Source organism: Bos indicus x Bos taurus, chromosome 18, assembly GCF_003369695.1.
Source record: "Bos indicus x Bos taurus breed Angus x Brahman F1 hybrid chromosome 18, Bos_hybrid_MaternalHap_v2.0, whole genome shotgun sequence".
NCBI classification, from domain to species: Eukaryota; Metazoa; Chordata; class Mammalia; order Artiodactyla; family Bovidae; genus Bos; species Bos indicus x Bos taurus.
The window spans coordinates 55,414,664-55,431,236 of NC_040093.1; the positions used below are offsets into that span (position 1 = coordinate 55,414,664).

Below are 16,573 nucleotides of genomic sequence, written 5' to 3' on the forward strand. Positions count from 1 at the left end.
GCCATTAAGAGGATGTTACTATAATAGGATGTTGGTTTAATTTGCTGGTAACATTAGGGCAGTGCAGGCAGAGATCCCTGCGCCTTGCTCTAGACTTACTGAATCATATGCTCCTTGGGAAGAGCCTAGAAATCTGCTTTAAAGGCTCCCTAAGGTAAACAGGGACACAGACATGTGTCCATGTCCGACCACAGTGGTGTGATCACTCACCTAGAATGTAGGTGAATGACATCCTGGAATGTAAAGTCAAGTGGGCCTTAGAAAGCATCACTATGAACAAAACTAGTGAAGATGATGGAATTCCAGTTGAGCTATTTCAAATCCTAAAACATGATGCTGTTAAAGTGCTGTACCCAATATGCCAACAAATTTGGAAAACTCGGCAGTGGCCACAGGACTGGAAAAGGTCAGTTTTCATTCCAAGCCCAAAGAAAAGCAATGCTAAAGAATGTTCAAACTACCGCACAATTGCACTCATCTCACACACTAGCAAAGTAATGCTCAAAATTCTCCAAGCCAGGCTTCAGATGTTCAAGCTGGATTTAGAAAGGGTGGAGGAACCAGAGGTCAAATTACCAACATCCGCTGGATCATCAAAAAAATGAGAGTTACAGAAAACCATCTACTTCTGCTTTATTGACTATGCCAAAGCCTTTGACTGTGTGGGTCACAACAAACTGGAAAATTCTTCAAGACATGGGAATACCCGGCCACCTGACCTGCCTCCTGAGAAATCTGTATGCAGGTCAAGAAGCAACAGTTAGAACTGGACATGGAAAAACACACTGGTTCCAAATTGGGCAAGGAGTATGTCAAGGCTGTATATTGTCACCCTGCTCATTTAACTTAAATGCAGAGTACATCATGCAAAATGCCAGGCTGGATGAAGCACAGGCTGGAATCAAGATTTCTGGGAGAAATATCAACAACCTAAGATACACAGATGACACCACCCTTACAGTAGAAAGCGAAAAAGAACTAAAGAGCCTCTTGATACATGTGAAAGAGGTGAGTGAAAAAATTGGCTTAAAACTCAACATTCAGAAAACTAAGATCATGGCATCTGGTCCCATCATTTCACGGCAAATAGATGCAGAAACAATGGAAACAGTGATAGACTTTATATTTTTGGGCTCCAAAATCACTGCAGATGGTGACTGGAGCCATGAAATTAAAAGACGCTTGCTCCTTGGAAGAAAAACTATGACCAATCTAGATAGCATATTAAAAAGCAGAGGCATTACTTTGCCAACAAAGGTCCATCTAGTCAAAGCTAATTTTTTCCAGCAGTCATGTATGGATGTGACTATAAAGAAAGCTGAGCCCCGAAGAATTGATGCTGTGGTGTTGGAGAAGACTCTTGAGAGTCCCTTGGCCTGCAAGGAGATCAACCCAGTCAATCGTAAAAGAAGCCAGTCCTGAGTATCCATTGAAAGGATTGATGCTGAAACTGAAATGGCAATACTTTGGCCAACACCTGATGCGAAAAACTGACTCATTGGAAAAGACTCTGATGCTGGGAAAGACTGAAGGCAGGAGAAGGGGACGACAGAGGATGAGATGGTTGGGTGGCAACACCAACTCGATGGACATGAGTTTGAGTCAACTCTGGGAGTTGGTGATTGGCAGGGAGGCCTGGCATGCTGCAGTCAATGGGGTCGCAAAGAGTCAGACACGACTGAGCGACTGAACTGAACTGAGGGCTGGGCACCTGCCCACTGCCCTGTGACTCAGCCTCCGGTCTGGCTGCTAACACCTGGGGACTCTTCCTATGGATGTGGTGGGTGGAAGAAGGTCAGTATTAAGGCTGTTTGAAGATACTTTCTCACTTTCAAATGCCAAGGCACAGTTTTCCTTTAGCTAGAGCGGGACTCCAGATTGTAACTCAGGGGTCCATCCCTTTCATAGGGGGAGGGGAGAGCGAGGCCTACGCTCTGGGCCGAGTGTCACCTGGAAGCCTCCCCCGTCTCTGACCTGCTACTGAGAAAAGGCCCAGAGCCGGGCTGGGGGGTGGACCACGGGCCTCCAGCCCTGAGAGGTGCCGACCCTCAGAACTCGTGGTGCTGGGTGTATCTGTTTCCCACTGCTGCTGTCACAAGTTACCAGGAAGCACGGACTTAACAAGGGCGCGTTTATTCCCTGCAGTCCTGGAGGTTGTAAGTCCAAATCAGCTTCATGGAGCTCAGATGCAGCTGGTTCCCTCGGAGGGCTCCAGGGCAGAATTGGCTCCCTGGCCTGTCCCAGCTTCTCGAGGCCCTGCATCCCCTGAGCGGCCACCCCCTCCTCACTCCCAGTGTGCAGCAATCCACCCTCTGCTTCTGTCAGCCTTGTCTCTCTGCCCTCTGACCTCTCCTGTGTCCCTGTTCGCAGGATAGGTGCGGCTGTTCCCACCACTCTGCAGGTGACCTCTGTGAGGCGTGGATCACAGCCCCAGGCCCTCAGGTTCCTGAGACCTGCCCATCTGTCTTCCAGAACCTTCTGAAGGGTATGAGCACAAAAGTTCGTGGAAATGAGCTGAAGGCACTTTCTCCCTGAAGTTCGCAACCTCCCAGGTGACCAGTACCTGTGGAGATGGGAAGGAGGGACCCGGGCACGTCCCTGGCCAGGTGCTCCCCTGGGGGGCAATGTGGGGCCATGTGCAGGGTGCTGGGCTGAGCCCCATGTGCCGCTAGAGCTGCCCACCCACACAGACGGGCCCAGGGGCGCCTCTCCTCCCCGGGAAAGGTCACGAAGCCCTGGGATTCGGCAGAGGGCATATCAAAGCCCTTCAGAATTAAGAGGCTTTCCCCATTGAGTGGAATTTCACAACCCAGTGACCAATTTCTAAGTCATGCACGTTAATGGGCAGCTAATGAGGAACCCAGGCAGGACAGGGAAGTGCCCCTGAGCCCAGAGCCCAGATTAAGGAGTACAAAGCCAGGCTGCTGTGAAGGCCCTTGATCTTCACTGCCTGGGGTTGTGGTGGGGGAGCGCTGAGCCATGTGATTTCCAGAGGGACTGGGCACCCCAGCCTCTCCCCCTCCCCGCACCGTGGCCTGCCACCCACTCTCCCATTCATTCTTGCCATTACTCATCCAGCCCCATTTGGGCACCTTTGGAATCCGGAAAGGGACGAGGGGGTGGCAATGTGACACTGTTGGCTTTGAGGGGACACTCGGGCTGATTCCCAGGTCTGGCACCGGTCAGTGGTCACGTTTCAAGCCACTTGCCCCACCTCGGGGGAGCCCTGCTCCCTACAGACCTTGGTGACAGCCCTCGGGGTTGGGCGAGAGGACTCCGGGAGCCGTCCAGCATGCCCTGCAAGGCCCGGGTCCCGGTGAGACTGCTCACATGGGGGCCGCCGCTTTACGGCCCAGATGCCGGCTGGCTCTGGCTCCTGTGCCCTGGCACCTGCAGACTCACCCGCCACTCAGCAGACCAAGTGATGCCGCTGCAGCAAGGGGGCACCGTGGTGGGCTCGAGCCCATGTGAGACACACCTTTGGTGCTGGTTTCCACAGACACTTGGACTGAGGGAGGCGCTGAAGACGTTTAACTTAAAGCAGCAGTTCCCAGGAAGGGCCTCTGGACCCCTGAGTCAGCAATGCCATGGAGGGAGCCCATGGTCTGTGATTTAACACACTTTTGAGGGGATTTGAGTCTGAGTGCCAGGTACAGACAAGTTCACCTCTGAATTCAAGACCTGACCTTCATGGGCCTGTGTTTTCCAGATTGGAACCGTTTCCAGTATTCTGCTTGTATCTAAGCTGACTGTATCAGGTTGGAGAGGTGGCCTCTACTCAAAATGTGGTCCAGGGACCCCCAGCACGCAGCTCCCTAAAGCAGTGTGAGCAGTGTGGGATCTCGGCTCCACCCAGGATGGGCGGGTCAGCGCTGGCCTCTTAACCCACCTCCAGGTGATTCGAGGGCTCACTAGTCTGGGGAGCCACCCAGTGAAGCTCCTGGGCCTTTGCCTACATGAATCTCCAGCCCCCTGCGAGAGGGCAGACAGACCCCTTTCTGTAGCTGGGCAGCCAGGCACGGCTCCCCTAGCAGGTAACAGAAGGGGGCCTGGAGAGGTGTCCTGGGAGGAGGCGTTCGGCCCCCGGCCCAGGTCGCTGGGTGAGATCAGCCAGCTCCCTGACCCAGGGCTCAGGGAAAGCCCCGCCCCGGCGCGTCTTAAGCCTCCCCTCCTCCCCGGCTCAGACCAGCAGCCTCGGAAGCTGCTAGTTCTTGGGAGGAATGGCCTGACCTCTTGGTCCTATCCTCCTAGGTTTGGGGTTGTGACCCCCACCGGTGCTCTCTAGGGCCGCCCACGATTCCTGACTCATTTGCCCACCCCTCCAGGTCCTCTGGCGTGAGCCTGAATCCCATCCCCAATGGCCCAGGACTGCTGGTCTCCGTGAAGACTGGACTGGACTTGATGGTAAGGACTGGGTACTGGAAGCAGGGGGATGGGTGATTGAGGGAGAAGAAGTTTGGGGGTTGGAAGAGAAAGGGGAGGGGGCAGCTCCGGTGGCCTTGAGTTGAGTGGGAGGGCAGGAGTGCCGATGAACAGGGGTAAAAGTTGGGAAACATTTGTTGAGGGGAAGGCATGAGGACCAGGTGTTACAGGGCAGGTGGGTGTGTAAGGCTCTGGAAAGGGGATCAGAGGCTCGGAAAGCATACAAGGCCGGGTGGTTGTGATGGATGCCCTAGCTCAGTGGAGGAAAGACCCCTCCCAGCTGGAGGTCCCGAGACAACCCTCCTCCCCACTCTGCTTCCAGCCATGGAGGGGCAGACCCCAGGAGGCGGAGGCCTTTCAGAAAAGCCGGTCCCCACAGCCTCTGGCCCTGGCCTGTCCTCGCTGGGTGCCGTCTTCATCCTTCTGAAGTCCGCGCTGGGCGCTGGCCTGCTCAACTTTCCGTGGGCCTTCCACAAGGCGGGGGGAGTGGCCCCCGCTTTCCTCGTGGAGCTGGTAAGCCATCAGGGGCCGTTTCATGGGGCGGGGTGGGGGAGGGTGGTCTCTGGGAGCACGTAGGAGCTGAATTTTATTTTTCCAGGCGGAGCCCTAGGCATTGCTTCTGCAGAGCTGCTTGTCTTCAAAATTACTCCTATGTTTTGGTTTTTTGTCCCTCTCAGCTCATGGGGGAGAAAGGAAAATCCCGGTGTAAACCTGCAGACCAGGGCCGTGAGCATCCTCGGAGCTGAGGGTCACGCAGCCAGGTGGGGGTTGGGGGGAGGAGTGGGGGAGGGCAGGTGGAGCTGTGCTCCCCGCACCTGCAGCCTATGAACCCGGCCTATGAGCTGAGCCACTGCCTGCCTTCTCTTGGCAGCTGGTCTCTGCTCCACAACTAAAGCCCAAATCCTTGGGCAGAGCAGGACTGACTTGCCGTAAGCCCCCAGCCTGCGCAGTGTCAGGGGTGTTTGGCCAGTGCTGCGTGTGGAGCCAAAACTCCCTCCCTTTCCAGAAAGTTCCAGGGACTGACTGTCCTCAGCGGAGACGAGCTGCTGGTTAGCACAGCTTCATTTTATTAGCTGATAGGAATCAGGCATTTCCTGGTGAGCTCTTTGTCGGGCATCGTGTCAAAGGCTTTTCCCTGGCAGCCGCTGATAAGGGCTCCGTTGGGCCTTTCTGATCCTTCTGGAAGCTGCCAAATACCATCCTGTGTGGTGTCCAGTAGCCTGTGCCGGCCCCGCGCTGGCCCAGCGCCCGTTCGGAGCGTGCAGGCTCTGTCTTCCTGAAGCTTGCTCTAACGGGGAGCTGGGATAAGATTCAGGAAGTCGAATGAGGTGGTGGGCAGTGGCGCTGGGGAGGCGGGTGTGACCCGTTTGGGGGTGGTGGAAGCTGAGAAGCCCCCTCCGAGGCAGCACTGAGTGGGTGCATGCGACGGGCAGCAAGGCTGTGTGTGCTGTCCCCTGGACAGGGAGCCCGACCTCCAGCCACAGAGGGTCAGCGACGGAGCCGGTGGGGCCAGCGTGGTGGTCCGTGTCAGGCACAGACCGGCCAGTCAGAGGGCAGCGGCCCACTCGCTCCCCAGGCTCCTTGCGGGGTCTCCCAGCGCCTCCGGGGCCGCAGATGCTGACTCTGTGCGGGTGGGTCTCCCTGGTGGCACGGACGCTGCTGGGGTGGCTTGCCGTTGGCCCGGGATGGTCTAAAGCTCCGGCCCTGAGCAGACAGACTCGAGGAAAGGGGACCCCAAATAGGAATCAATGGAAACTCCCCACAAGGGAGGAAGGCTGGCGAGCAGCTCACCCTTCCCCCACCCCGTTTCCTGTCTCTCCCTCTTCACCAGAGAGTTCTGCCCCAACTTGGGTTGGCGGAATGTTTAAACATCCCTGCCACTGGGAGGCTAGTGGTGTGAGATTTTAGGTCTCTCATGGCTTCATTAGCATTGGAGGATTGATGAAATTAATGAGCCTGGATCTTTCTCGACTGCAAAGAGAGAGGCAGCCTGGCCAGGGGCTTTTGCCAACTGGCTGCTCAGAGGCTCAGGGACCCTGTCGAGGGTCACCCAGTCCTGTGTGGTCAGCTCACTGCGTTAGCAGAGACCCACCTTCACTGGCCGAGACTCAGTCTGACCCCCTTTGCTTCCTTTTGTCCAAAATATTTAGCAGTGCCTGCTATGTACTGGGTGCTCTCCTGGGGGCTGGACGTAAGCAAAAAGACACGACCCCAGTCTCCATGGAGCTTAGAGTCTGGTGATGATCTCCACCCTGTATGCACGCCCTGGACCCAAGGACTGAGCAGTGTAAACCACCAAAGTGTGTGCTGTCACAGTCCTGGAGGCCTCAAGTCTGAATCCCAGTGTAGCAGAGTCATGGTCTCTTAAAGACTCTAGCAAAAGGTCCTTCCTACCTCTCCAGCTCCTGGGGGCTCCAGCTGTTCCTTTGCTGTGGCCATGTCATCACTTGGCCACTCCTCTGCGTCTTCCCCCTTTTCTGTCTCTTATAAGGACATGTGTCATTGGCTTTGAGGCCCACTTGGATCATCCAGAGTGACCTCATCTCAAGGTCCTTAATTTTAACCTGTGAAGACCCCTTTTCATCTTCATTATCTGCGCCTGCAAAAAGATGGTTGCCCCTAAGTCCCTTTCACAGGTTCTGGAGATTAGACTTTTGAGAGGATTCAACCCACCATAAGAATTGTGCCCATAAAAGCCATGGTTCTGCTAGAGCATGAAACAGAGAAGGTTGAACCCAATTCAGGGGTGAAGTGTGGGGAGGCTTCCTGGAGGAGGTGACTTTGGCAGGGGGGTGGTTGGGAAGTAGGGATGCCCATCCCAGGTGAGAGGCAGTGGTGGAGGCAGGAGGGCGTTCCAGGCAGAGGAGCTATCTTGGACAGAAGTCCAGGGGCTGGAGGGAGCATGCATGTTCTTCCTGGCTCTGAACTTCTGAGTTTCTCTGACTTGGTCCAGTTAGATGTTGCCCTCAGGCTGCTGGAGTAGGAACAAGCCTGCAGTCAGGGCACGAACTGGGTCTGAAGGGGCCAGCTTAGCTCTCCCCAGGCTTCTAGATTGAGCACCTTTGCCGCTTCTGGATTCTTCTCTTTCATACAACTGTGGGAGGGGGTCTGAGTGTGGAGACCAGGTCCAGCTTAGGCACAGGTAACGGTCCAGCCTGGAGAGACTCAAAAACATTTAACTCCATGGACAAGCGGGACTCGAGTGCATCACTGGGGGTGGGTGTTGAGTGACACAGATGATTTGGAAAACAGTGTATAAGAAATTGCCAGAGTTGAACACATGTCTACCCTGATACCCACAGATTCCATTCCTAGGTGTGTGTCCAGGAGAAGGAAACGTGGGTCCTGGGCACGACTCATTCTAGAATGCTCAGCTCTTCATTCACAGCAGCCAAAACGAAGGACAGCCCAGATGTCTGGCAGAAGGGACTGGAGCAGTCAAGTGATGCTATCCACCCTGTGAAAGAGCACTGAAGAAAGATAGGAATAAGCTGCTGACCCATCCCACAGGGCTGGCCCTCACAAGTGTTGCTGCTCAGTGGAAGAAGCCAGATAGGAAAATATATAAAAGCAAAGTACTATTAGAGCGTTTTTTTCTGGATCTAGGGTGGGACCTGGAGGGAACTCAGGGATGTGATGTTCTGTGACTTGGTAGAGGTTCAGGCTGCACATATACCTCAGTTGCACCCCTTCCAGTGATGCACTCACGACTCTGTGCATTTCATGGTGGTGTGCATTTCACGGTGTGTAAATTTTTTCTTACAAGAGAGGACTATAAACAAACATCAAACTCCAATTAATGACACTCCATTAATGCCCAAATCTTTGGGGGTAAGTATACTGATATCCACAAGTTGCCTTGAAATGTACCCTCAAGTTTAGATGGACATGTGGACACATGGTGAGAGAGATGATAAAGCAAGCACAGGGATCTGCTCCTAGTAGAATCTAGGTGGTGAGGACATGGTGTTCATTGCAAAATTCTTCCAATTTTCCTAGATGTTTGAAAAGTTTTCATACTGTTGGCAAAATTTAAACTGAAGTAGGGAGAGCCCTGGTGAGGGAGTCTGGAGAGAAACAACGACCATTTCTTTTGTTGTTGTTGTTAAATATTTATTTGGCTCCCCTGGGTCTTAGGTGTGGCCCGTGGCACCTTTAGTTGAGGCCTATGAGCTCGTAGTTGTGGCATGTAGGATCCAGTTCCCAGGGCCCTGCATGGGGAGCGCAGAGTCTGAGCCAACAGGCCCCAGGGCAGTCCCCAGCTGTCATGTCTTGAGCAGTTACCACGTGCCAGGCACTGAGCTGAGTGATTATGTGCTTTGTTTAGTCCAAATGCTTCACAACCCCCCACCCAGTAAGGTAGACGGTATCATCCCCATTTCACAGATGGGAAGACAGATGGATGGTTGGCCTCATGCCACAGAGCGGGTGAGTGGCAGGGTTGGAATTGAACTCAAGTATGCCTGCTTCCTCGGAGAAGGCGATGGCACCCCACTCCAATACTCTTGCCTGGAAAATCCCATGGATGGAGGAGCCTGGTAGGCTGCAGTCCATGGGGTCGCGAAGAGTCGGACACGACTGAAGCGACTTAGAAGCAGCAGCAGCAGCATGCCTGCTTCCTAACCACCATGCTTTATGGCTCTCCACCCACGACCCATGTGATCTTAGGAAAGTAATTTAAACTCCGGGTTTCCAAAGCCTCATTTGTCCAGCTGGTGTGGTTTGGCGTGAATCCCAGATTCACAGATTTAGACCAGCGTGGCCTCTAGAATCCACCGGCTTTGTAACTCTGGTTTTGGGGAATGGGCTGGTGGCTCACCAGGCCATGGCCTCTGTAGCTGAGGCTCACTGGGGGTGGGCTGAGCAGCTGTGGGTATGCCCAGCGCCATGGTCTTGTTCGGCAGATCTCCCTGGTCTTCCTGATCAGCGGGCTGGTTGTCCTGGGCTACGCTGCCTCCGTCAGCGGCCAGGCCACCTACCAAGGCGTGGTCGGAGGGCTGTGTGGCCCTGCCATCGGCAAGCTGTGTGAGGCCTGCTTCATCATCAACCTGCTCATGATCTCCGTGGCCTTCCTCAGGGTGGTCGGCGACCAGCTGGAGAAGCGTGAGTACCTGCGCTGCAGTCGAGGTGACCCCTGTGTGGAGCTCAGGGCTTCTGGTGGATGAGCAGGATGTGGACGTGGGGCTGGGCCCTGGGCAAGCTGCAGAGGCTGAGACCACCCCTAGTTCCTAACATTGTAGGGAAGGGAGGTCTGGGAGAAGTAATTACCAGTATAGCGGAAGTCAGAGAGAGAGGGGGCTGTGCTGGGGTGTCCCATGGGGACTCATTTTCCACATGAGAGGTGGCACCAACTGCAGAGACGTCCCGGTGAGAGAGAACCAGTAGACCTTGAGTTTTGGGACCTTGCAGACTCTGGGCTCACGCACCCTTGGCCTCTAGTCCCCCACTAACAATTTCCCTCTGAGTACTGCTTTGGCTGCGTCTTGCTGATTTTGGTGTGTTCTGGTTTCACTTTCATGTCGTTCAGACCTTTGCTAATTTTTGCTACGATTTCTTCTTTGACCCTTAGGATGTTCGGAATTGTGCAATTCAGTTGCCACTGATTTGGGGGTTTCCTCAATGCGCTTGTGGTTTCTCCCTCAAATGCATCATGGTCAGAGAACACACGCACGTCATTGTGGCATTTGAGACCTACTCAGTGGCTCAGGCGCAGTCTGTCTTGTTGATCTCTTTTTTCAAAAATATTTGTTTATTTGGCTGCGTCAGGTCTTTGCTGTGGCATGTGAGCTCCTCGCTGTGACAGGTAGGGTCTTTATTTGTGGCATGTGGGATCTAGTTCCCTGAACGGTGATTAAACCCTGGGCCATCTGCACTGGGAGCATGGAGTGCTAACCACTGGACCACCCGGGAAGTAAGTCCCTTACTGAGCTCTCAAAGGGTGTGTGTGGTTGTTGAGTGCAGTGTTTTAGAACCCTCCATTATGTCAAGATGATCCAGACCTTCTGTGGCTTTGCAGATTTTTGGGGAGTGGGCAGTGGGGTGGGGAAGTCTAGTTATTCTGTTTGGTTCTGAGAGAGAAAGTGTTAAAATCTCTTATTATGATTGCCGATTTGTCTCTTTTTCCCTTTAATCCTATGAATGTTTTGCTCATGGTTTTCGAAACTCTTGTTATTAAGCACACACTGTGAATTGCCTTTTTATTATGAAATTTCCATTTTTGTCTCTGAATTACTTTGTCATTATATCCGCCTTCTCTTCTATGAATACAGCCTCTCTAGCGTCCTTAAGATTAGCGTTGGTACAGAATCTCTCTTCCCACTCTTTTTCTGTGAACCTAACCGTGGCTTGGAATTTTAAAATGCATTTCTTGTAGACAGCATATGGTCGGGTCTTGCTTTTTTATCATCTTGACAGTCTTGGGTTTTAATTGGAATGTTTTAGACTTTTACTTGGAATGTAATTACTGATATGATGGATCTCAGTCTGTTTTACTGTTTGTTTTGTCTGTTCTGTCTCTTGAACCATGAAAAAAAGGCCCCCGACGTGGGGTTATGGAAATTAAAAGCTCCCATGTTGTGGGAAGCGCTCTCATCCCTCAAAAAAATGAAAGTTGGTAAATCCGAACCTCTCAGTGGGTAAATCAGTGCAAGGATTCCCTGCTGACCGTGGCCAGGAGAGGTCATGTCAAGTTTCAATTATGCTCGGCTGGTGGTGCTGCTCTTAGGAGATGAATTCTGAGGTGCTGCCGTGTGGAGAAGGATTCTCAGGGGATGTGGAATTGAGGAAGACTTTAAAGGGCTGCAGGGTTGAGAAGGGTCTGTGGGCTGTCGCACAGGCAAGGATCTTGAGGGGCTGCTGTGTTGCAAAGGATCTGTGGGTCTGCCATGTTGAGAAGAATTTGGGAAGGCTGGGTGATGAGAAGGGTCCCGGGGCTGCCATGTTGGGAAAGATTCTGAGGGGCTGCAGTATTGAGAGGGATTTGGAGGGCCGGCCATGTTGAGGAGAATGTAGCGATTGCAGTTTGCGAAGGATTCTGAGGGGCTACCAGGTGAGAAAGATTCTAGGGGCTGCCATGCTGAGAAGTATTCTGAGGGCCTCTGTGTTGAGAAGAATGTTAGGAGGTGATTGTTTTTTTTGCAGATTCTCAGCAGCTGAGGTGTTGAGAAGGATCTAGGGGCTGCTGTGTTCAGAAGGATTCTGAGGGGCTGCCATGTTAGGAAGTACCTGAGGTGCTGCCATGTTGAGAAGAATTTTGAGGGTCTGGGGTGTTTAGATGGATCTTTGAGGCGCTGCTGTGTTGAGGATTCTGAGGGGATGCCATGTTGAGAAGGATCTGTGGCCTGCTTTGTTGGGACAGATCTGGAGGAACTGCCTGTTTGGGAAGAGTTCTGAGGGACTGCTGTGTTGAGAAGGTATCTGAGGTACTGTTGTGTTGGGTAGGATTCTGAGGGCCTCCGTGTTGAGAATAGTTTTAGGGGCTGCCATGCTTCTGAGGATTCTCAAAAGCTTCTGTGTTAAGATGATTCTGACAGGCTGCCTTGTTGAGGACGCTGAGGTAGGCTGTGTCTTGTTCAGACACAGCCTTTTGTAGTGTTCAGGAGGATTCTGTGGGGCAGCCATATTGGAAAGGATCTGAGGAGATGCAGTCCTGAGAAGGGGAGGATTCTCAAGGCCTGCTGTATCAGAAGGATGCTGACGGCCTCAGTGTTGAGAAGAATCTTAGGGGCCACCATGTTGGGAAGAATCTTAGTAGATGCAGTAGTGGAAACGATTCTGTAGGGTGGCCATGTCAAAAGGGTTCTGAAGGCTTTTGTGTTGTCAAGAATCTGAGGGGCTGTGGTGTTCAGGAGGATTCTGATGTAGTGTCATGTTGAGTAAGATTTTGAGGTGCTTCATGTTGAGAAGGATTCTGAGGGCCTGCTGTGTTGGGAAGAATCTGAGTGGCTATTGTGTTGAGAATGATTCAGAGGCATGCCCTGTTGGTAAGGTTTGTGAGTGGATGCCATGTTGGTAAGAATTCTGAGGTGCTGCTGTGTTGAGAAGGATTCTGAGAACGATCTGAGGAGCTGCCATGTTGGGAAGGATTCTTAGATGCTGCTTTGTTGAGGTGGATTCCTATGGGCTGTCATTTTGAGAAGGATTCTAAGGGTTGCTGTGTTGAGAAGAATCTTAGGGACTGCTGTGTTGATGAGAATTGTTAGTGGCTACCATGTTGGGAAGGATTCTGATGGTCAGTTGTGTCACAAGAATTCCGAGGGCTTTTGTGTTGAGAAGTATCTTAGGGGCTGCCATATTGAGGACAATTCAGAAGGACTGCCTTGTGGGATGGATTCTGATGGCCTCTTTGTTAGGGGCTGCTGTGTTGAGAAGGATTCTGAGGTGCTACAGTATTGGGAAGGGTTCTGAGGGGCTATCCTATTGAAAAGATGCTGATTCACATTCTCCTCTTGAGGATGATTTGAATGCCTGAAGTTTGGGGAAGGATTCTGAGGGACTGTGATGTTGAGAATCCCCAGCTGCTACCTTGTTGAGTGTTCTGCTGGCATGCAGTGCTGAAAAGAATCTTAGGGGCTGTCCTGTTGGGTGGGATTCTGAGGGCCTCTGTGTTGAGAAGAATCTTAGGGGCTGCCTTAGTGAGATGGTTCTGAGGGACTTCTGTATTCAGAACATTTTTTGAATGGCTACAGCATTGGGAAGGATCTAAGGTGCTGCCATATTGAGATGCTTCTGAAGTTTGATCCCTGGGTTGGGAAGACCCAGAGAAGGAAATGGCAACCCACTCCAGTAGTCTTGCCTGGAAAATCCCATGGACAGAGGAACCTGGTGGGCTACAGTCCATGGGTCGGATAGAGTCAGACACAACTGAGTGATTTAACACACTGAGGGACTGCTATGTTGAAAATGATTTTGAGGGGCGCCTGTATTGAGGATTGTGAATGGTTGCTTTTGGAGAAGGAAGTGAGCTGACATATTGAGAGGATTCTGTGGGACTGCTGTGTTGGGAAGGATTCTGAGAGCAGCTATGATGAAAATTGTTTTGAAGAGCTGCATGTTGAGGAGGATTCTGAGGTGCTGTCTGTTGAGATGAATGCAAAGGGCCTGCAGTATTTGGAAGGATTCTAGGGACTGCCATTCTGGAAAGGTTCTAATGTGCTGCAATTTAGATGGATCCTGAGGGCTATTGTGTGAGAAGGATTAGGGGGCTGTTGTGTTGAGAAGGATCTGGAGGAGGGCTTCTGTGTTCAGAAGGATTCTGAGGGCTTTCTGTGTTGGGAAGGATCTGAGGGGCTGCTGGGTTGGGAAAGATTCTGAGGGCCTTGTTTTGAGAAGAAGTTTGCTGCTGCTGCTGCTGCTGCTGCTGCTGCTAAGTCACTTCAGTCGTGTCCAACTCTGGGCGACCCCATAGACGGCAGCCCACCAGGCTCCGCCATCCCTGGGATTCTCCAGGCAACAACACTGGAGTGGGTTGCCATTTCCTTCTCCAGAGAAGAAGTTTAGGGGCTGCTGTGTTTTGGAGAATTCACGAGAGCTACCCCATTGGGAAGGATTTGAGGGAGTGCTGTGTTGAGAAGGATTTGAGGGACTTTAGTATTGGGAAGTATTCTGAGGGATGCCATGTGAGAGGCATTCCGAGGGGCTGCTATATTGAGAAGAATTTGGGAGGGCTGGCTTGCTGAGGGGGATCTGAGGTGCTGCCTTGTTGAGAAGGATTCTCAGGGCCTGCAATGTTGAGAAGAATATTAGCAACTGCAGTTTGGGAAGGATTCTGAGGGGCTGCCATGTCAGGATTTTGAGGGCTTTTTGTATTGAGAAGGATTTTAGGGGCTTAGAATCAGAAGGGTTGCATTGTGAGATTGATTCTGATGGCTTCTGTGTTTAGAAGAATCTTAGGGGCTGCTGCGTTGAGAAGGATATGAGGAATTGCTGCATTGAGAAGGATTCTGAGGGAGGGATGCTGCGTTTAGATGTATTCTGAGGAGCTGCTGTGTGGAGAAAGATTCTTCGTGCCTCCCTGTGGAGCAGAAACTTAGGGTCTGCCATGTTGAAAAGGGTTTTGAGGGTGTGCATGGATGGGAATACCAGACCACCTGACCTGCCTCTTGAGAAACCTATATGCAGGTCAGGAAGCAACAGTTAGAACTGGACATGGAACAACAGACTGGTTCCAAATAGGAAAAGGAGTACGTCAAGGCTGTATATTGTCACCCTGCTTATTTAACTTATACGCAGAGTACATTATGAGAAACACTGGGCTGGAAGAAGCACAAGCTGGAATCAAGATTGTCAGGAGAAATATCAATAACCTCAGATATGCCGATGACACCACCCTTATGGCAGAAAGTGAAGAGGAACTAAAAAGCCTCTTGATGAAAGTGAAAGAGAGTGAAAAAGTTGGCTTAAAGCTCAACATTCAGAAAATGAAGATCATGGCATATGGTCCCATCACTTCATGGGAAATAGATGGGGAAACAGTGGAAACAGTGTCAGACTTTATATTTTTGGGCTCCAAAATCACTGCAGATGGTGATTGCAGCCATGAAATTAAAAGATGCTTGCTCCTTGGAAGGAAAGTTATGACCAACCTAGATAGCATATTCAAAAGCAGAGACATTACTTTGCCAACCAAGGTCTGTCTAGTCAAGGCTATGGTTTTTCCAGTGGTCATGTATGGGTGTGAGAGTTGGACTGTGAAGAAAGCTGAGCGCCAAAGAATTGATGCTTTTGAACTGTGGTGTTGGAGAAGACTCTTGAGAGTCCCTTGGACTGCAAGGAGGTCCAACCAGTCCATCAGTCCTGGGTGTTCTTTGGAAGGACTGATGCTAAAGCTGAAACTCCAATACTTTGGCCACCTCATGTGAAGAGTTGACTCATTGGAAAAGACCCTGATGCTGGGAGGGATTGGGGGCAGGAGGAGAAGGGGACGACAGAGGATGAGATGGCTGGATGGCATCACGGACTCAATGGACATGAGTTTGGGTGAACTCTGGGAGTTGGTGGTGGACAGGGAGGCCTGGTGTGCTGCAGTCCATGGGGTGGCAAAGAATCGGACACGACTGAGCAACTGAACTGAATAGTTGAGGAGGATCTGGGCAATGTTGTGTTGAGTAAGTTTTTGAGGTACTCTGTATTGAGATGGATTCTTAGAGCCTGCTGAGTTGGAAAGGATCTGAGAGGGCTGTTTTTTTTTTGAGGATCTGAGTGGGTTACGTGTTAAGAAGGATCTGTGTGGCTGCTGTGTTAGGAATAATTCTTAGGTGCTGCTCTGTTGATTCTGAGGGGCTTCCATGTTGAGAATTCTGAGGGGCTGTTCTGTGAGATGGATTCAGAGGAAGGAGCTCTGTGTTAAGAAAAATCTTGTGAGCTGTCATGTTGATGAGGATTTGAGGGCCTGCTATTTTTAGAAGGATTCTGAGACGGTGCAGGGTTGAGGATCTGAGGCAGTGTCATGTTGAGTAATTTTTGAGGTGCTCCATGTTGAGAAGGATTCTGAGGGCAGCTATATTGGAAAGGATCTGAGAAGTGTTAACAATGGTTCTGAAAGTGCGCCATGTTTCAAAGTATTTTGAGGGATGTGTGTTGAGCAGCACTCTGAGAAGCTGCTGTTTTGTGGAGGATCTGAGGGACTGCCCTGTTGGGAAGGATCTGAGGGGCTGCCAAGTTGAAAAGGATTATGCCTGCCTGTCCTGTTGAGGAGGATTCTGAGGTGCTGCCTCATTGAGAAGAATTCTAAGTGGCTACTGTGTTGGAAGGATGTGAGATGCTGGTATGTTGGGAAGGATTTTGGGGGAGCTACTGGATTGAGAAGTATTCTGTGTGACTGCTGAGTTGAGGATTCTGAGGTGTTGCCATGTTTCAAAAGATTGTCGTGTTTAGAAGGATTCTAGGGTCCTCAAAGGGAGAAGGCAATGGCACCCCACTCCAGTACTCTTGACTGGAATATCCCATGGACGGAGGAGCCTGGTGGATTGCAGTCCATGGGGTCGCTAAGAGTCGGACACGACTGAGCGACTTCACTTTCACGCATTGGAGAAGGAAATGGCAACCCACTCCGGTGTTCTTGCCTGGAGAATCCCAGGGATGGGGGAGCCTGGTGGGCTGCCGTCTATGGGGTCGCACAGAGTCGGACACGACTGAAGCGACTTAGCAGCAG

General features: G+C 51.7%; 1 protein-coding gene across 1 annotated transcript in view; it reads left to right on the forward strand.

Annotated features, from left to right (window-relative positions):
* The first annotated feature begins 4,207 nt into the window (after positions 1-4,207).
* SLC38A8 (solute carrier family 38 member 8) overlaps positions 4,208-16,573 on the forward strand; it is a 44,568-nt gene continuing 32,202 nt past the window's right edge. The window contains exons 1-3 of the mRNA XM_027513930.1: positions 4,208-4,404; positions 4,745-4,935; positions 9,327-9,525. Of these exons, the coding sequence (XP_027369731.1) occupies positions 4,747-4,935; positions 9,327-9,525 (388 nt within the window). The 5' untranslated portion in view covers positions 4,208-4,404; positions 4,745-4,746. The remainder of the gene's footprint in view (positions 4,405-4,744; positions 4,936-9,326; positions 9,526-16,573) is intronic.